This window comes from Macrobrachium nipponense, chromosome 17 (genome assembly GCF_015104395.2).
Source record: "Macrobrachium nipponense isolate FS-2020 chromosome 17, ASM1510439v2, whole genome shotgun sequence".
Taxonomy (NCBI): domain Eukaryota; kingdom Metazoa; phylum Arthropoda; class Malacostraca; order Decapoda; family Palaemonidae; genus Macrobrachium; species Macrobrachium nipponense.
Genome location: NC_087210.1, coordinates 26,295,125 through 26,312,590, shown reverse-complemented (window position 1 = coordinate 26,312,590; position 17,466 = coordinate 26,295,125). Strand labels below are relative to the sequence as shown.

Below are 17,466 nucleotides of genomic sequence, written 5' to 3'. Positions count from 1 at the left end.
CATCGCAGGTCACTACCTTGCTGGAGTCTCTAGTAAAGCAGAAGCAGACTTGGGTGACGGTACTCACGAAGTCAGCTATGCTAACAGGTAAGGAACCAAGATATCAATCATGTAAATGGAATTGTTTCCCAAAATCCGAGTCTGTCTCCCCTTCCTCCAAAGGTGGGATTCAGCTATATATATATCTGGCAGGTAAGGTTCATGAACAAAATGATATTGTTATGATACAATAAAGTTTCTTTTTGTTCATACTTTACCTGGCAGATATATATCTCCAAGTGCCCACCCACCTCCCCTCAGGAGACAGTGGTCACTAGAAATATCTGACAGAAAATGGGAATGGTTCCTGACGCCCACCTCCCAGCGGCGGGAATGGGTACTACCACCTGGCCGACCACTGCGTGTGCCGGGAGTTTTTTGAAATTCTGTCGGACTTCGGAGAATACAGCTATATATATATCTGCCAGGTAAGTATGAACAAACTTTATTGTATCATAACAATATCATTTTTAATGCTTCGGGTGCATTGAAAACTATGTAAACTGCATTCTTATTGCATTTTTCATCAAAAAAACCTTCAAATATTGATTATTTTGCATATTTGGTGTCATATTTCCCCTTCCAGATAAGCGTTGTAGGCGTCGTAACCCTGGAACATGCGTCAGAACCCTGGAAATAATTTCTGATGAATATAATTGAAAAGCGCCTTAACCTTGGAACGTCGTAAGCCGAGCACGTCATAACCCGGGGACTGCCTGTAGTCAGTTACCTAGTTTGTAACCAAAATGCGTCTGGCTATATGCTGTTGAATATTATGACTCCTTGAAGTGTCTCATTACATTCGTAATTTCTTTATCCAGGGTTGAATTATATTGATTAGGCAGTAACCTCTCCTATTCCGAGATGCCTCTTCATCAGTATTCCGTGCTTCCCTTGACGTTGCTCATGGGTGGCCAGTCTTTTCAATTCCTTGTTATCTGTATCAGTTCTGTGGTTGATTTCAAACATTCAGTCTGTCTACTTACTCTATCCATATAGTACTTCTGGCTCCCTTTAACACTCCTTCCCTTAATTTCATCCAAAACCCCCAACCCTTTGCACATGCCCACAAAATTGAAGTTTCCTTTTCCCAGTGATTTTTATTTCAGTTTCTGCTCACTCTTTCTAATTTTTTTAAAATTTATTTTTTCCCTCTAAGACACCTCCAGACTGTTTCACATCTACATTTTTGTTACTCAGTTTCTGTTTCTTGCTCTTACTAAGATAATTGTCTCCCATCCATGCAGCAAAATGGATCAGATGTATTTTTCACCATTAATTCGATACTCTGGATTGGCCGATTCCTGTTTTTCAAGAAATTTCATTTCATTAAATGAACTCTGATATTATGCAACCCTTTCCCATGTTTGGTCTATTGTTTAGAACTAAATGATTTTGATTTGAGCTAGCACTTAAAAAAGAGGTTGTTCCATAGAATCTCATTAAACTATTCCAATGTAAACAAAACAAAATTTTCTTTTCCTAATTTTTCTTTACATTTTTCAAGTGCAATCACATAAAAACCAAGCTGTATGTCACTAGATAGGACATTTATTTAAATTTTTCATGATGCAAAAAAGAGTAGAATTCTCTATTAGTGTTTAAAAAAATATTTACAAAATAACTAAATTTCTCTTCATGGAGAACTTCAATGGTGACTATAAAATTGTCTTCAGCATGAGGTTCAGGAATGGTTCTTGAAGTGGCTCATGTGGATAGGTCACGGTTTTACATTTTCACAAACACCGTAATAAAATATAATACAGGGTGTCCATAAAGTCTCAATACCATTACAAGTAATAAATACTTGGAATGGTACTGGATCTTTAGGGACACCTTGTACTATAATCATTTGGATTTAAGTACACCAAGATCAGCATTCTATCTTGAAAAAGAAGAAAAGGAAATTTACAGTCAAAGTAAAAGAAAATTCCCTTAACCTCATAAATGGTTAGCCAGAATACTGTTTAATCATAGATGAGTTTTGAACCCCCAAAAACTAAGAGTTAAGTTAATGTGTATACAGGCATTAATTATTGTAATTTGCTAATTTAATATTATACAACTATAGATAACTAATTCGACTTCGTCTTTCAGTTCAACCATCAATTTATCTAATGAAATGAGAGCAAAGCTGTCAAAAGCCAGACCAACAACTGTGAGTATTCTATAGTTTAACACTTTTGTGTCTGGTAGTTTAAGAGCTATTCCTGTCAGCCAGGTGATTTTCAATCCTTTCCCATAAAAAAAGCTAAAAGATTTCTCTTTGGATTATTTTGCCAGGAAAGTTACATGAAGGGATTAATTTCTTTTAGCCTTTGGCTCTCAATGGCTTTGTAGTTCTGTCCTTTTCCACAAACAACATTGCTTAGAAAAATAATTTTTTACATGGTAATTTTGCACTCAGTCCATAGCATATAAGTTTCTGAGATACAGAAAAACAGCTAAGGTAAAATATAATGAATTAAGGTTACACATTACAATTAAAGTACAAGAAATCATTGACTAAGAAATTATATATTACTTGGGTTATGTTGGTTAAGAAGGGTGAAGCTGCACTGTATAAAAGATTAATGGTTAACTGCAAAAAAATCCACTTTGAAGCATAGTTTTTTGAAACAAATGTACTTTTGTAAATAATAACTTTTGCCTTAAATATCTTTTATGCTTTGTTCAAAGTACACAAATGTATGTATAGCACATCAGGTAAGACAGTGGATCTTCTTGCCGAGTGGGGTAAAATTCCTTAGTGTGAAACTTCACTCGAACAATATATTAGTGTTTTGTATTTGAGTTTAGCTATATTCATTCTTTTTTTAACTATACCATATTCTTTTTTCTCCTGCATATGTCGAGTGCTTTTTTGTTCTCTGTAGAGAGAACACATGACTGTATTTGATATTTCAGTAATAATAATAGTAATAATAATAATATCCTCCCAGCCTAGAGGATGTCTGGCAAGCTCACAATAAGAGAGAGAGAGAGAGAGAGAGAGAGAGAGAGAGAGAGAGAGAGAGAGAGAGAGAGAGAGAGAGAGAGAGAGAGAGAGAGAGATATTTTTACAATGGGTAAAAAAAGGTGCCTTTTTGGCTCAAAGGACAGAAAAAACCCAATACTTTATAATAACCTAACTGTCCTGTCCATCCTGCTTCATTTCAAGATTTTAAAATTTTTGAGCTAAGTATGTGATTTAAGAATCTCATTCTTACCAGTGTGGTAGTGCCTTGGTGCTGCTGCTGCTGCTGCAGTGTGTTACTTTAAAAAGTTAGTTAGGCAGTTTTGCTTGCCATAACATTTTTATTTGGTATTTTTTCACTTAAGGGGGGCATCCGCCTATATAGAAATACTGCTCCGATTTTTATGAAATTAATATATGTTATACATATATATAAGGTGATGTTCCAGAAAAAATTTCAGAGTGATCAAATTATTATTTTGGTTTTTATTTAAAAAATAAAAAAATAAAAAAAAAATTTAAAAATGTAACTCTTCCTTTATTTTTCGAGCTATTGCAATGAGGCTTTATACACAGAAAGTAAATCATAGTAGAAAAAAAACGTTGGGAACAGTTTTTCCATTTTTGTTTTTTTTTGGATGAAGGGCGAGGGGGAATTTCTCCCCCCAAATTTTGTTGATTTATTATCATGATTTCCTCGTCAACCTAAGCAAAAATCTAGCCCCAACAAATATTCGCCTTTCTTTTCCTCTTTCTAATGGTATATTTTAACTTTAAAATTGGCCTAAAAATAAAAATAAAAAAAGTAGTTAGCGTTTGAAGTGCAAAAAGTGAAAACTGAGAAAATGGCCGTAAAGTTCAACAAGTGTTTTTTTTTTTTTTGGCGCTCCTGATTATCAAACTGATCTTCGAGCAAACCATGATACAAACAAATGTTAAATACTCACTAGCGATTAGTTCAGACTGCCTTTCCTTCTTTCTAATAGTTCTTAGTGTTTTTTTGCTTGGTTTCTGGTTCCAAGTCCCCCCCCTAAAAAGGGGTATTATTCGCTCAAGGCGAGGGTATCATCAAGTACCACCTGACTCTTTGTTGCCTGGTTTGAAACCAAGCAAGTTTGAGTTTAGTATCTTCCAGGCTCATATTCGTGGGCTCATTTTCAGTAGTTTCTTCTTCACGTTTCTTGTCCTTTTCGTCTTGGAGGTTTGTTTTTCAAGTCTTTTTGACTCTCGAACACTAAGAACTTTTTCTATGCTTTTACTGGTGCCAAACAGATGCGTCAGTAGGTTGAATTTCTCATAGCCGAAGTTATGCTCGATTGTCGTTACCTGTGCACAAAAAAGCACTCTATTTAGGCCAAAAAACTTTGTTTTTGGGCACTTCTGCCATAGCACCCCATGAAGGGTTTTGTGTGAACCCTTTCAAACATCGCTGTAGAAGTGCTGGCGATGACAGGTCCTGAAATACTCCCTTTACGTATTCATACAATTCTGGTGGAAGTTTTTGACAGCAAAATCTTTTGTTCTTTGTGAGATGTGGTTTCCTTCCATGTGCAATGGCCCGCTGGTAAAAACACCATGACGACGTCCCTTTGGGGCATTTTCAAGTTATGACGCTCCTTCCGATCATCTGATGACGTGTGATGGTCAAAAGGAGGTCCAGTTATTGCACGTCTCATTGTTTCTACATCAGTGCCGATATTATCTCTGATTGCTTTCCCATAAAATGATTGAAACTTTTCAATGGTTGTCTTCGTAAGCTTGTCTCGCCCAGCCAATAAACTTTTCTTTACAATCTTGCCTGATTTTTGAGTGAAGAGTTCACTCGCAGCTTTCTTTGCTTTCTCAAGCCTGCTACCCATTCGTTTATGCACATGATTTATGCATTCTAATTTAATTACTTGATGGCCATCATACGGTCCTCTACCATCATTCAGTTCACACACAGCTGTGTATGCCTTAGAATCACCATCTCCCACAAAGGTTATGTATCGGAACCCGTAATTTTCTGACCGTGACCACAAACGTCTTGCTTCCTCAGCTTCCATAGCACCTGCTAGACCGTCAAAATTCTTATTGCACTTGTGCTTCTTCTTCTCTTCCCCTCTCTCGCAGATTTTGCAATAATTACTTAGCACAATCACGTCTATGATAGTTGCCGTATACACTTCTATCACAAAACCAACACCTACATGGGACTTGTGGCCCCGGGTTAGCCAAGTCCCATCGAAGGAAACTTTGATGTTCATCATACCATTTTCATCAATCTCAGCTAATCCTTTCTCTATATCTTTGCTTGATATTTATCCATGTGCATTTTCATTTTCGTATACAAAAAGCTGCAATGTCTTGAATATGACCCCGCTGAAATAGGGTCCTTACCTATAAATCCACTTCTTTTCACAAGCCCAGCTTGTCCGACACCAGAAATCAAAGAATGATATATTTCCTCAACATTTATCTCACTAAATTGATGATGTACAGAGTTTCCATAGCTACTAATTCGCCTTGCTGGGGCATCAGCCGTAAACATACATGATTGGCACTTCATAAAAATATCAGTATCCCATCTATTGGCAGACATATCTAACTTTAGTTTACCCCTACAATTTCCTTCCTTGCATCTTATATACGACTATTTTCTCTAGCTGAGATCTAGATATAATGAATTTTTCATCATATACTCCCTTTCCATCATCCTTTATTACATTCATCAACTGCGAGCGTAACTGTGAAGGGGAAAAATACTCAGTTGACTGCGCGGCAGACGACATGGAGGCAACAGGGGCGGGGCTCTCAGCAGCCAAAACAGAGCCTCGTGTTGTTGTTGTTGGTGATGGTGGTGGTGTTGCTGCCAGTGGTGATGATGGTGGAACAGCGCTGGAGACATCAACCAACAATGGTGGTGGTACTGGCGCCGCTGCCACATCAACAACACTGTCGTTAGTTGTACCTTCACCCTCTGTCTCTTTTAAGCAAAATTTGCTAAACGGGCCACAGTTGCACGGTTCTGTTTCGGCATATTGTCCCACTTTCACTCTAGTACACACACAAATGTATATAAATTGTATTTAGTGTTACTTGATGTAGGAAACAGCAAAAAAACACGACAAACAGCGAAAAAATGCTAGGAGTAAAGAGCAGCGTACTCCCCTTTTTGGCAAGTATGCCACACTGACGTGGCTTTCTGCTGGGTATGGTGATGCTACCCTCTCAGAACAACACATTTGTCAAGAGATCGTGGCCATTGTTGTTGCCAGACGTAGAGATTAGGCGAAATAAAAATCAAAAATAATAAAAACAAATTTAGGCGGGAATAAAGGACGAAATGAATATAGTCATTGGGAGCCAAACATCAACCCTATGTCACTGTGTGTAGGGGGGGGGTGGGGCTAAAACCCATTAATTTTTAATATTTCGAAAAAAATGGTTTGGCCACGTGATAACAGAGGGTTGCTCATGTCTTACGGCCATTTAACCAGATTTTGAAATTTTCAAAAATATTCATAAAAAATCATAGCGGAAAGCCCCCCTTATGTAATGATACTTGGTTACATTTTAGTCTTCAAAATACTTCCAGTACTCTAGCTGCTTTTTTTTTTTTGCATCCTTTTGTTCAAGTTCAAGGTAAGTTGCCTTTGCATCCTGTAATTTCCAAGCATTACAGTGATTTGTAGGGGTTGCTGCTTGAATATTAATTAGCAATTTTTGCAGAGTAATTTTTAGTATCTTACTTAGCTTTGGGTTATTCTAATACTATTTGGCAAGATAGCATTGTAGTTAATCTATATTATGGCTTGATGTAATTGGACAGACAGTGCCATAATTTTTCTTGAAATGTTGAAAAAGACCCTCATTAACCATGAAGCACTTGTAGGGAGCAACTATGTAGGGCTAATGTGATGTGCTGTTTTTTATTATAAAAGACTGAAGTTTCAATGGTGTTTTATATATTGTAGCAGGAAATGACTCTCAGCACAGTCACTCCCATGAGAAACTACAATTTCTGAATTACATGTGTTTTACCTTGGAACATGAATGTTCTGCATTGATTCAGAAAAAGTATGCATTTTATTTCCAGATACTTCCCTTTAATGCTTTTTTGAACTTGTAAAGGGGTATGAGAGTAATTATTGCTACTCACACATGTGCATGATCCTGGCTTTGCTGTAATGCATCATAACTCCCAATACTTTCCTTATTGGTTTTGTTGTACAGTGAAAACTATTATTCACTGTAACAGTGATCAGTTATGTAGCATACCTTGAGATAGCTATGATGGCAGGATTTTAAGGTAGTTATGGTGCTGGGATTTTTTCTATGAGTTTATAAAATTTGTTCCTACACATAAACAAGCCCTCTGTCCTTACATATGGGATTCACTTTCAGCGTGAGCTGTTTAACTTAAAACTGGGTGGAAATTGGTAGTTGGCATTCACTTGAATTTTTGGCTACGTCTGAGACAGATGTCCCCTTTCTGCTGCCTGCTGTTCTACTTATATATTTGTGAAATAATGCAATATTTGTGAAATAGTGCAACAAGTTCTTTTCTGTTATATTTTTTTAATTTTTGCTCTTTCCTGCTGCGTAGTTTTTCCTCCAGTTATGCTATGTAGATGTTTTCAACTTGTTTTGTCCTATGTACATTTATCTTAATTCCCTCCCTCTAACTTGGTTTTGCCTTTATGATGTAACAAACACAGCTTGGCCTTAGCTTTTGTGTTTGTTTTGTACTTATTTTTCAAATTACACACCAAAAAAAAAATATATATATTTTTAAAAGTCTTCTCATCCTTGTTTTATTGAACACTAGTTCTGAATCTATTTCTCTTTGTTCTAAAGTGTTTTCTCTCGGAACCAGCAGAGTTTTTCCTTTCAACTATACAATTACTTGGAATGTTGTAATGTTTTAGTCTTTCAGATATACAAATTGAGAGAGAGGCAAAAGGATGGTTCTCTTGCTAAAAGTGTGGTAGTTTCATCCCTTTCATAAGAGAACTCTGCTTGCATTCCAGCATGCATCCCCCCCTCTTTCTTGAGATGAGGGAGTGGAGGTTAATGTTGCAGGACCTTAAGGCAGTTTCCAATCTTGACAAGTTGTCTCCAAGACCAAGAGCTGTTCTGACTATGGGTCTACCCCACTACCTTAACAGGAGTCCCCTGGTGAAAAAGATCGCCCTTCCAAGGGAGCACGGAACACCGACAATTCAGCACATGACAATTCAGCTTAGAGACAATTCTGCGCACGATGATTCAGGGCAAGGACTATTTAGCATAAAGACAATTTGTGAAATGAAATAAAAAGATGTTAAAGAAAACAGTGATTAGATTTACAGTAGAGACTCGGTTCTTGACGCTAATTTGGTCCAGAAGGAGCGTCGAAATTCGATTATTTCGAGAACTGAATCAAGTTTTCCCATAAGAAATAACTGAAAATGGATTAATCCGTTCTTGACCATCAGTTATTACCCCTAACCTTGCCTATTTATACAATACATTACATGTAAATTACAACTAAATAAGTTAAAAGTTAAATAAATATGTTAAACGTACATTTATAATTTTAAATGTATAATATACAGTATAAAAGAAAACTGGCCTGCGTCCAACCGATTGTTGACCAAGAGCCTAGGCTACCTAGGTAAATAGTAAGTAGAACGTAGTGTAGTGGGTAGGCATAAAACGTTTTGTTAACATAATAAAAACATTGAAAAGCAAGTCTAATTATTACAGTAAATTAATAAACTATTAAAATTAAACCCAATTTATATTTATAAAAAATTTACAAAAATTTGCCTACAGTAAGTCGGCATTTAAGGATGTAAACAAACCATAGCGCAGCCCTGGTGGTTTATAGCGGGACTATGGTAGTAAATTATCGTCACTATAAGCCTAGAAAAGTTTACATCCGATATTAATTTATGGTAAATCTTATGCGGAATCGACTGCAATACTGTATACAAAATCGCTTGAAAGTTATCTTTTAGTAAATGTTATGATACTAACGATTTTGTTTCATAAATGTCCTTATAAAAAAGGTGCATCTTTTACGGCAAATTGTCCAATATCAGGGCTGGTTTCAAACTTATGGACTTTGACAATTATTATGGTACTGCATGGCACATATATACGTACATATAAGTAAAAGAATCTTCTTAATTTCTATAATTACTATACCATTACGTACCAGCATCTCTTGAGTTTAATATCAAGCTAACCTCTTTTTTACGAGGACGCTTATAAACCAAGCATACAGATTGTGTTCGTTACAGCGCACGCATTACATATGTAAACTGTGTCACTACCAGATCTCATACGTAAACATTGACCTCTTTTTACAGTAGACGTAAAAGAATCATCTTAATTTCTATAATTATTCTATACCATAGCGGCTTCTCTGATTTAAGCTAAGGCTAACCTCCTCTTTACCAGCAAGCTTAACAAAGCTTAAGATTGCGTTCACTACCGAACGGCACACATTACGTATGTAACAGTGGTTTCACTACCAAATCTCACACGTAATCAATGACGTATTTTTACATTAGATATAAAAGAATCTACTTAATTTCTATAATTAATGTATACCGTAGCGGCTTCTGAGTTAAGCCAAGGCTAACCTCTTCTTTACCGGCAAGCTTAAAAAGCTTAGATTGCGCTGGTACCTAACCGAACATGTTACGTATGTAACTGGTTTCACTGCCAAATCTTACACATAAACATTGACGTATTACAGTACGACATAAAAGATTCGTCTTAATTTCTTAATTACTATGCACTTAATATGGCATAGTGGCTTCTCTGATTTAAGCTATGGCTAACCTCTTCTTTACCGGCAAGCTTAATAAAGCTTAAAGATTGCATTCGCTACCGAACCGCACATGTAACCTACGTAAGTAACATTGCCTTCACTCCAAACCTAACACTTAAATACGTATTGCATTTGCTACTGAAACGCGCGCCTCAAGTGTGAACATGGTTTTAGAATAGGTCTACGCTTGAAAAAAAAAATCAACCAAAGGTGCTTGATTAAATCTTTTTTTCGCTCATCACTTTCATGCAGAGGAGAGGATAGATGAAACTTTAGGTTTATTTTGGAGTTGGAAATGATGGAAACATTTTGAAGAAGGAAAATGCGAGATGCCATGTAAACACTTTTCCATTATTTTCAGAAAAAAATTTCAAACGATAGCAAAAGGTTTGTTTGAAACCATAGATAGCCAGTAGTAATGTTGGGACCCATGATGAATCAAAAGGTAACTGCGTATAGAGTTGATACCACCAAAAAAGCAAACGTAATGCGCGCAAGGTGTACAAGACACGACACATTTGAATGTTTGTAAACAATAGCTGGGGACTTAAAACAATGCTGAGTGGCGTCACCAGTGTTACCAACCGTTTTGCTAAATTATGCTAGTCGGTCCAAGCAAGAATTTATGCCAAATATAGTGCAATTTTTTGCCAGAATTATGCTATTAATCTATCATTATCTCATTTCTCTAATACATTTGAGCTAAAACAACGATGTAATGGAAATTTAAAACATTTATATATTAGGTGAAATGATACAAAGTGACGAACAGACAATATTATAACTAATAATTTGATGATCTTTACATGTTAGCGAACTCGAAATAAAACACCATTTTTCTTTAATAGATCACATACGCAATCACTAGTATACTATTTGATATGCAATCACTAGTATACTATTTGACAATGTGTGAAGATCACACATACAAATGTGAAGAAAAACATACAAATTTTACTTATTACTGCATCATTATCATGCCACTGAGAACCATTTTTCTTTAACAGGTCACATACACAATTAATAAATACTTGAATGTGTGTGAAAAGACTTCAAATATAACATTTTGATATTTACTGAAAAATTAAAACTAAAAAAAGATAACAAACAAACCAGTCTCAAGAAGAAAAACATACGTACTTATTACTTGATCATTATCATGCCACTGAAACACCATTTTTCTTTAACAGATCACATACACAATGAATAAATACTTGAAAATTGTGTGAAAATCACTTCAGACATAATTAACAAAATTTTGATAACTACTGAAAAAAAACTTAAAAAAGGAAAAAGTAATTCTTATCTTGAAGAAAAAACATTATTAACACTTTACTGATCGTTTGTCATGCCACTGTGGGTATTTATTTATATTAAAAAAATTTAACATTCCTTAGTTGGGTTCAAACTTTAGCAATTAACTCATTTGTTAGTGCTGCTTTTGAGGCAATTTCACTATGAAGATACATATATTCACTATAGCTGTGTATGAAATTGAGGAATTTTCTCCATTTTATTTAAAATTTTAGTGAAAATACATTCTAAAATTGTACTAGAACCCTAAGTGTGAAAGAAATTATGCTGAGCTCCAATTCTTGGGTCAAATTATGCTAAAAAACATGAAATTATGCTACATTTGGTAGCACTGGATGACGCCAACTAGAGGCAGCTGGCAGAAACAGTTTTGTTTACAAACATCATATGGTCGGGGGTCGGAAACTGGTTTTTTGGTTGAAAACAGATACAAAGTTTATTGGAAATTTAGTGTCGAAATCCGATTATGTCGAGTTCTAATACAGTCGCGAACCGGGGCTCTACTGTATTTTTCATTTGTATCATACTGAATTTTAAAAAGTAGACAAATATTTATGGAAAGGACATACTATAAAATATTCCTTTACAAAAATATTCATACTAATTTATTTCTGCAATTCAATGAGGTAGCTTATATTTTATAAGTATTCCAATTTGTTTGCTCGATTCCCATATTTACTACCTAGCGTGTTTATTGCCTCAGCTATTCTCTGATAACCTATTTTTTTTTCTGGAATTGGCGTGTCCAGCTCTGATTCTCAGTATCCTTTTCTCCGCATTGTCTTGCTCCAATTTCAAAAACTCCACAAACTTATAAAAGGTTTGGTGGTTATAACCCAGTGTTAACTGAAGACTTTGGTGCCACCCTTCTAATGAATTGTTGGTCTTTGGTAGGTATCCCTGCACCCAATCAAAAGTACTCCATAACTCAGGTTTAAAAATAGCATCTCTACTATGGCGTCGGAAGGGACGACCAATCCACGTATCCTTGAAATAATTCATTAACTACCAATTTAGGAGATAACATCTTGCAAAGATTCAAATACCTTGCAAATATCATCAGCTGGCACAAAAGCCAAGGCTACCAACATCTTAAATTGTTTTCAAATATGCTCCTTGCTTATAATATAACTGTGTAAGATTTGAAGCTTGTATTTTCTGCCATATGCACTGAGCCAGATGATAAAAGCAACCACTTATTTGCGTGCCTTCAAACACATTTGAAAATCTAAAAGATAGGAAAATCCATTGATAGAATGTGATCACGACCTTTCTCTGATAAAATCTGCTCCATGGGACTTTGTTTTTGTTTTAGCTCGGCGAAAGTTTGTAAAAAACTACACCCCAGAAAAGGAAATGCATCCAGTCCGAGTTTAGAAGAATAAGAGTAACTATTATTCGCTTGTTGTTATAGCATAAATAACAACTGTAAATTGTTTGATGGTTGAAAGTGTAAACAATCTTAGATTATTACCAATACTATTAACTGCAAGTAGGTGGTTTTGTTTTCTGTCGCCAAATCAGAAGTAAATTATTATAATTTTCTTTATCTTATTTCAATAAATATTTCATTTTTTGAATTTCAAAAATAATTTACCAATAAAAACTAATTTGATCACAGTTTTCTTAATTTTCCATACTTTAGCTTTATTTCGCCAAATGCTTCACCAGATTGTCTTTGCGCTGAATAGCCCTTGTGCTGAATCGTCATGCGCCGAATTGTCGGCTCACGCCATCCAAGAGTGATTCTATTGTCACAGTTATTGGTTGGATTCCTGTGAATGTCTGGAACACAGCATCCACCCATGTTTGTGGAGAGAGAGAGAGAGAGAGAGAGAGAGAGAGAGAGAGAGAGAGAGAGAGAGAGAGAGAGAGAGAGAGATTACATCCGTGTGTATGCAATCACGTCCGAGTGAAACCATGTTTAGTCCCAGGGCCGACAAAAATTTCCAAGTGGCCAACGCCTGTTGCTGGTAATGACCACGTCTGAATGAACTGGATCGCTCATCCAAGCCCTTAAACTTTGTTGAATGATTGACATCCTTTCACGACCGTGTTCATCCACAGGTACTTCATCATTATACAGGTAGGGTTTAAGTGTTTCTACTCAACTTTGGTTATTCATATTTCCTATATGTATCCATTAGATAAACCAGTGGCCCTATGGTAGATGACCTTGTGGCTGAAGGACAGCTTCTGCCATCCTTTACTGACAAGAGTCCGTTCCCGTTGTAAGAGGAAAAAGAGTCCGTTCCCGATGCAAGAGGAAAGAGTCCGTTTTCCCGATGCAAGAGGAGAGTCCGTTCCGATGTAAGAGGAAAAAAGAGTCCGTTCCCGATGTAAGAGGAAAAAGAGTCCGTTCCCGATGTAAGAGGAAAGAGTCCGTTCCCGATGTAAGAGGAAAGAGTCCGTTCCCGATGTAAGAGGAAAGAGTGCGTTCCCGATGTAAGAGGAAAGAGTCCGTTCCCGATGTAAGAGGAATGTCCCCTGGCCACATTTCCTTATAGCAGCTTTTTGCATGTCCACATCATACAACCATCCTTCACTACCTGTACAATGATGTCTCCTCTTTCCCCAGATTGTCTGAGGCCTTCATCTTAAGTAGATTCTTCAGTCTTTGGATCAGCTTTAATGTATTCTTGACTACTCCCTCTCTAGTTCTCTCATCTTTTATCGATGACTCGGATGTATCATTGACTGGAGTCAAGATTAAGTTTTGTAATAAGAGTTCAAGACTACTACTCTTCCAGTTATGGGGGCACACACAGAGAACCAAGAGTGTGCCAGGTAGAAATGTCAATAGCTAGGATAGTTTTTTTTTTTTAGGATACATTTTGGAATCTGCCTTACCCAATGGCCATTGTACAACCAGGTTTTGCAATAGATTAGAGAGATGCCAATAATTTCTTTTGTCTGTGAATCACAGAAAGGGAAGCAAGTTTAAGTAGGACAACATAAAATACCTCACTACGTGCAGCCCCTGGCAAGGAGTGCAGTCTATTTTATGGTGACTGGATCCTGGGTGGTAATAGTCCTTCAGTAGGATATCTACTTCTCTTAGAGTCCCTACCACTCCCCATTAACCATTTGGTCCACAAGTTCATTACAACTTTGCTTCCCATGGGGAAGTTGAAGGTTATACTGTATGAATACCTTGTGGTATTTGTACAAACCCGTCCTAATTTCTACAACAGTCCTCTCTTGTAGAGGAGGTGATGCATTTAGAAATTGGTCTTAGATCCTTTCTTTGCCAACCCGTTTTGACAGGTTTGGTTCAAGACAACTGACGTGCTCTGTGCTTGCAGCAATCAAAGAGTAAAGACTTTTTTCCAAATACTAGTACTTGCCCATTAATTCTTCTGCCTATCAATCCTTCTGCTAGTTCCTCAGCTTCATTTTGTTTTGATTTTTGTAGATTAAATTATGCCAAGCACTGGGGCAACTAAAGCCATTCAGCGCCGAAACTGAAATCTACAGTACAAGGTTTGAAAGGTGTTACAGGAAGAAAACCTTCCAGTTGCACTGTTGAAACAATTTTTATTAGAGGGTGGACAGTAAGATGGAAGAAAGTAAATATGAACAGAGGTACAGTGAATAGTAGTTGCAGCTAGGGGACGAAGAGATGTTGCAAAGTACCTTAAGTAATGCCCACCGTGCACAGACGGCACTACCCCTCATGGGTTTCCTCCGCTTCTTTTCTGGGGAGACTCCATTACCTCTTCAGAGCAGAAGGCCTATGCCTTACTCTGTTGTATGCCTCTGATGTTTAAGTGTCTCTAAGACTGACTGACACAGTTTTTGTTGCAGCTTGAGAATTACATGTTACATTGAAGTCCAATCTTTCACCGGTGTGTGCAAGAATAGCATCTACAAGGTTAAACATACACCAGCAAGGTTACCTTTGTCTGGGCATGGGTAACCAGCTCAGCAATTGCAAACCCTGCTTGGTTACCTGTTAACCAGGAAGGCCTGTACTTCATGAGCATTTTTTCTGACTTTCTTCATTTTATGCAGATTGAAGTGCTTCTGGACTTAAGACAGTCTCCATATTCCTTCCCTTCCTCTCTCAGAGGAGTGAGACAGGACATAACCTAAAGGTTAGATGACAAATATCTTCTTTGTGTCTCAAGGCATCAACTGGAAGGAAGGCACCTGCACTTCAAGAGGTGAGGTTAGGTTAGGTAGGGTACTTAACTCTTTCATATCCGCTTAGTTTTGAGCACTGTCCCCCCAGATATCCGAGGTGTCTGGGAGCGCTCGACTGTGCGAAAAAATGATTTTGAAAATTCAGCAAATATATATTTTATGCCAACAACGTTTATTTTGCTGTCCTTTTTTTCTAAATGTTAGTATTTTATGGTGGAATAGTCAGAATAAGAGCCCCAGCCCTCTAAATACAAAAAATGCAAGTTATTTAAATAAAATTCCCTAAATATCGACATATAAGTCAATGGAAAACTAATAAGTCCAGCCTGTGAAAAAATTGATAGAAAAGAGGATAAACACAGCGCTCTGCCCGGCGCATAGTGAGAATTATCACTAGAAAATTTTTTTTTTTGAAGAGCCCTATCTGTTATTTTTCATTGAAATTCCTTTGTAAATATACACAAATGTAGAGGAAATGAAGAATAAAGGGAAGGTCAAGAAAAATGGCTTTGGATACGGCAACGGTTTCATTTTTGAGTTATAAATTGATCTAATAAAAAATTTTTTACTGTTGTCAACATTTGTTGCTAGAATAAAAATTTTTTGAAGAGCTCTGTTATTTTTCATAGAAATTACTTTGTAAATATACAAAAATGTAGAGGAAAAGTTGAAGAATAAAGTGAGCGTTAAGAAAAATGGCTTTGGGGTCACAGAGGGAAGTGTAGGTGCAATCAGCCGATTTCATTGTGAGAATTTTACTACGCCAGGGATTTGAGCATGCGCAGTACAGAAACTACTTTGCTGGCGTATTGATACCAGAGATAACGGTCCAAGGTATGATCTAGCCTATGGAAATTGCTACTGGTCTGGGGAGAAAAAAAAAAAAAAAAAGGCCCCTACCACACGTACAAAAAATTTCTGTAAATTTTATGTACCGCTACGTCAGTTGGATAGATAGGGGATAGAGTATTTTACATACGATTAAGTCAGTTGGACATTAAAGGGTTAACCTAAGCCCAACTTTACCTAATCTACACCTCAACATTAATCTCCTTAACTCCAAGCCTCAGGACATTAGAATAGGCATTCCATGGTGTTACGGAATGATACTCTGGTAGGTTTCTTAGTCAACAAGGGGGCAGAGGGCAGAGGCTAGTGTACTATCATCTCCTCAACTGACTGTGTGGTTGCATGGATTTGCAATATTACACTCAGCACAATGGTCAACCACAAACATTCCAGGGAAGATAGATGTAGGACAGACATTCGTTCACTAGGGTCAAAGGATTGATCGATCTAGTTAGACTGCCAGGTTATTCTTATCTTGACGCACCAAAGCAGTTACTGTTCAGCTTTACAAACTGGATATAACAGCCATCAACCACACCACACTGAAAACATAAGATTCTTATCTGTCAGCAAAGTTTAGCAACTATTTGGGCATAGTCAATACTTTGAGGCGACCTGGGAACTCCAGATACTGTGCATCTAGGAGATATCTAGCCATCCATGATTAAAGTCTGGGCCTTAAGACTTCCCATTGTTCTATCTGATTTGGCGGGAGATCAACAGTACGAGCATTCAGTTTCCAAGGACCCTAAAGATTACAAAGTCCTTGAAAGCCTTCTGCTTTACCACTTAAGGACTTCAAACGAAGTGACCAAAACATGTTTTTGGTTCAGACTGTCAAGGAATGGTGTCTAGGCTACATTTATTTTGACAGATCAAACTGACAAAGTTTATGGCTGCAAACAGTCACTTGCTGGATGGGAATATATGTAGGAGTTCTAGATGACATGAGTATCCTGTCTATAATCTAGTTTTTTCAGTTTTAATAGATGCCAACTCCTATGCTTTTTCCAGCAGGGGAATAAGAGGGACTGACAATGAACATTCCACATTTTTACCTTCAGCTTTATAGTCCCCAACAATGAATTCATTCAAGAAGCCTAGGAACCTTTGAATCCACGATATTACCTTCAGCTTTATAGTCCCCAACAATGAATTCATTCAAGAAGCCTAGGAACCTTTGAATCCACGATATTACCTTCCATTTATTTTAGGGTGAGAAGTCTAGCAGTTCAGAGGTAGGAGCCTCCTTCCTTTGATCTTGCATGACCAAGAAAGAGCCCCAGGTGATGCAAACTACCAGTCAATTCAGAGATTTCCTCAGAATCCTCCCCCCCCCAAGGAGTAAATCTCCCAT

The 17,466-nt window shown here is 37.0% G+C and overlaps 1 protein-coding gene across 6 annotated transcripts in view; it reads left to right on the top strand.

Annotated features, from left to right (window-relative positions):
* The window catches only part of LOC135196141 (protein MTO1 homolog, mitochondrial-like), a 126,279-nt gene that overhangs the window by 107,927 nt on the left and 886 nt on the right, over positions 1-17,466 (top strand). For 5 of the 6 annotated variants that reach the window (XM_064222685.1, XM_064222686.1, XM_064222688.1 and 2 more), the window contains one exon: positions 2,137-2,197. In XM_064222685.1, the coding sequence (XP_064078755.1) occupies positions 2,137-2,197 (61 nt within the window). Of the gene's footprint in view, positions 1-625; positions 2,109-2,136; positions 2,198-17,466 lie in introns of those variants that run through there. The other variant, XM_064222687.1, reaches the window with a different exon arrangement.